The 1,350-nt window shown below is 40.5% G+C and overlaps 1 protein-coding gene across 1 annotated transcript in view; it reads right to left on the bottom strand.

Annotated features, from left to right (window-relative positions):
• SACM1L (SAC1 suppressor of actin mutations 1-like (yeast)) overlaps positions 1-1,350 on the bottom strand; it is a 97,720-nt gene that overhangs the window by 26,093 nt on the left and 70,277 nt on the right. The window contains exon 19 of the mRNA XM_012661446.1: positions 873-952. Coding sequence (XP_012516900.1) covers positions 873-952 — 80 coding nt within the window. The remainder of the gene's footprint in view (positions 1-872; positions 953-1,350) is intronic.

The raw sequence follows: 1,350 nt of genomic DNA on the forward strand, positions 1-1,350 counted from the left end.
TATTCCAACCCCAGAGATTCTGATTTTTTTTATCCAAAGTAATTTCTCCAAGGGTTCTGAGGTACACTCTGGGTAGGAATCCTTCTCTGAGTCACCCTGAATGTGTATGAACAAGTTCCACAGTGAGAAGGCAGAAGTATGGATGGAGTGAGGATCTGATGAATTTGCTAGAGCTTTTGAATTGGATAAGAAAGACTTAAATACTTCCCCGAAGATTTGTTATATTATTCTATCTTTGTGTATGTTTGAAATTTTCCACAGGTTAAAATAATTTCCCCCCAAATAACCCATTACCATTTTTTTGGAAAGTTTTCCCCAAATGCTCATAACCACTTTTTACCATAGTACACCCCTACCTTCCACCCCAGTTTCCTGCTGCAGGTGGGCCTGACTCATTACCATGCACCTTTCCACAGGGCAACTGATGTTTTAGGATCCCATCTTTTTACAAGGCTACAGAGAGTTTGCAACTGTTGCCTGGTGACTTACAGGAGAGGCAAAGCTACTGCTCCAGAGGAGGCCACCATGCATAGCTAAACTGCACCAGCTCACGTGATGGTCAGGACCACAGACACCACACCAAACAATCACAAGGACCAAAATTCATGACCTAACGGCCACAGCCTCACAAAGCCTCCTAGGGACATAAAGCCTCAACGAGAGGATTTTAATCAGGGACAAAACTCAAATTAAAGCTTGACTGTAAAGAAGTTATTCTACAACATAAATTATGCCAGAGAACAACTCTAATCTAGCATAGAAAAAAAATGTAAGGTGAACTATAATATGTCTAGCGAGCTCTATGTACTCATGCATATATATAAGTATACATCTGATCTGAAAAGACTTGTAACAGATTTCTAGTGAGGTACCTGATCATTCCACTTCCCAAGGAAGACACCATTGTTGCAAATTTCTGTTCAAGTGGCTTCTCTGATCCCTTCTGGTTAACCTGTAAAAAATTAAAAACCATAGCTTTCAGTTTATTTAAAAGGAGAGAGTGACAACAGGAAAAGGGCAAACTATGAAGCTCTAAGCTCTCATTCCCCCACAGAAACATCAGTAAAACAACCTGAAGCTGTCTGAGTCAACTCTGTAGGGGCTCTGGAAAACAATCAAAGGTTTATAGCAATCAACCAAATGGCCAATCAAGAAAAAGCTACTTTCAAAACTGTGAGAAAGTTTTACGGCATTTTTATTTGTCCTTGTCCCACCCCCTCCCCCAAATGGTGACAATCGCTAAGTCCCTTGATTCTCAGTTCACCTTATCAAATGAGAGGAAGCAGACCTTATTTACAAATAATTGTGTACATCTGTTCTAACGCAAAGGCCTCACTACCTCATCTCTGT

Source organism: Propithecus coquereli, unplaced genomic scaffold (assembly GCF_000956105.1).
Source record: "Propithecus coquereli isolate 6110/MARCELLA unplaced genomic scaffold, Pcoq_1.0 Scaffold1, whole genome shotgun sequence".
In the NCBI taxonomy this organism is placed as follows: domain Eukaryota; kingdom Metazoa; phylum Chordata; class Mammalia; order Primates; family Indriidae; genus Propithecus; species Propithecus coquereli.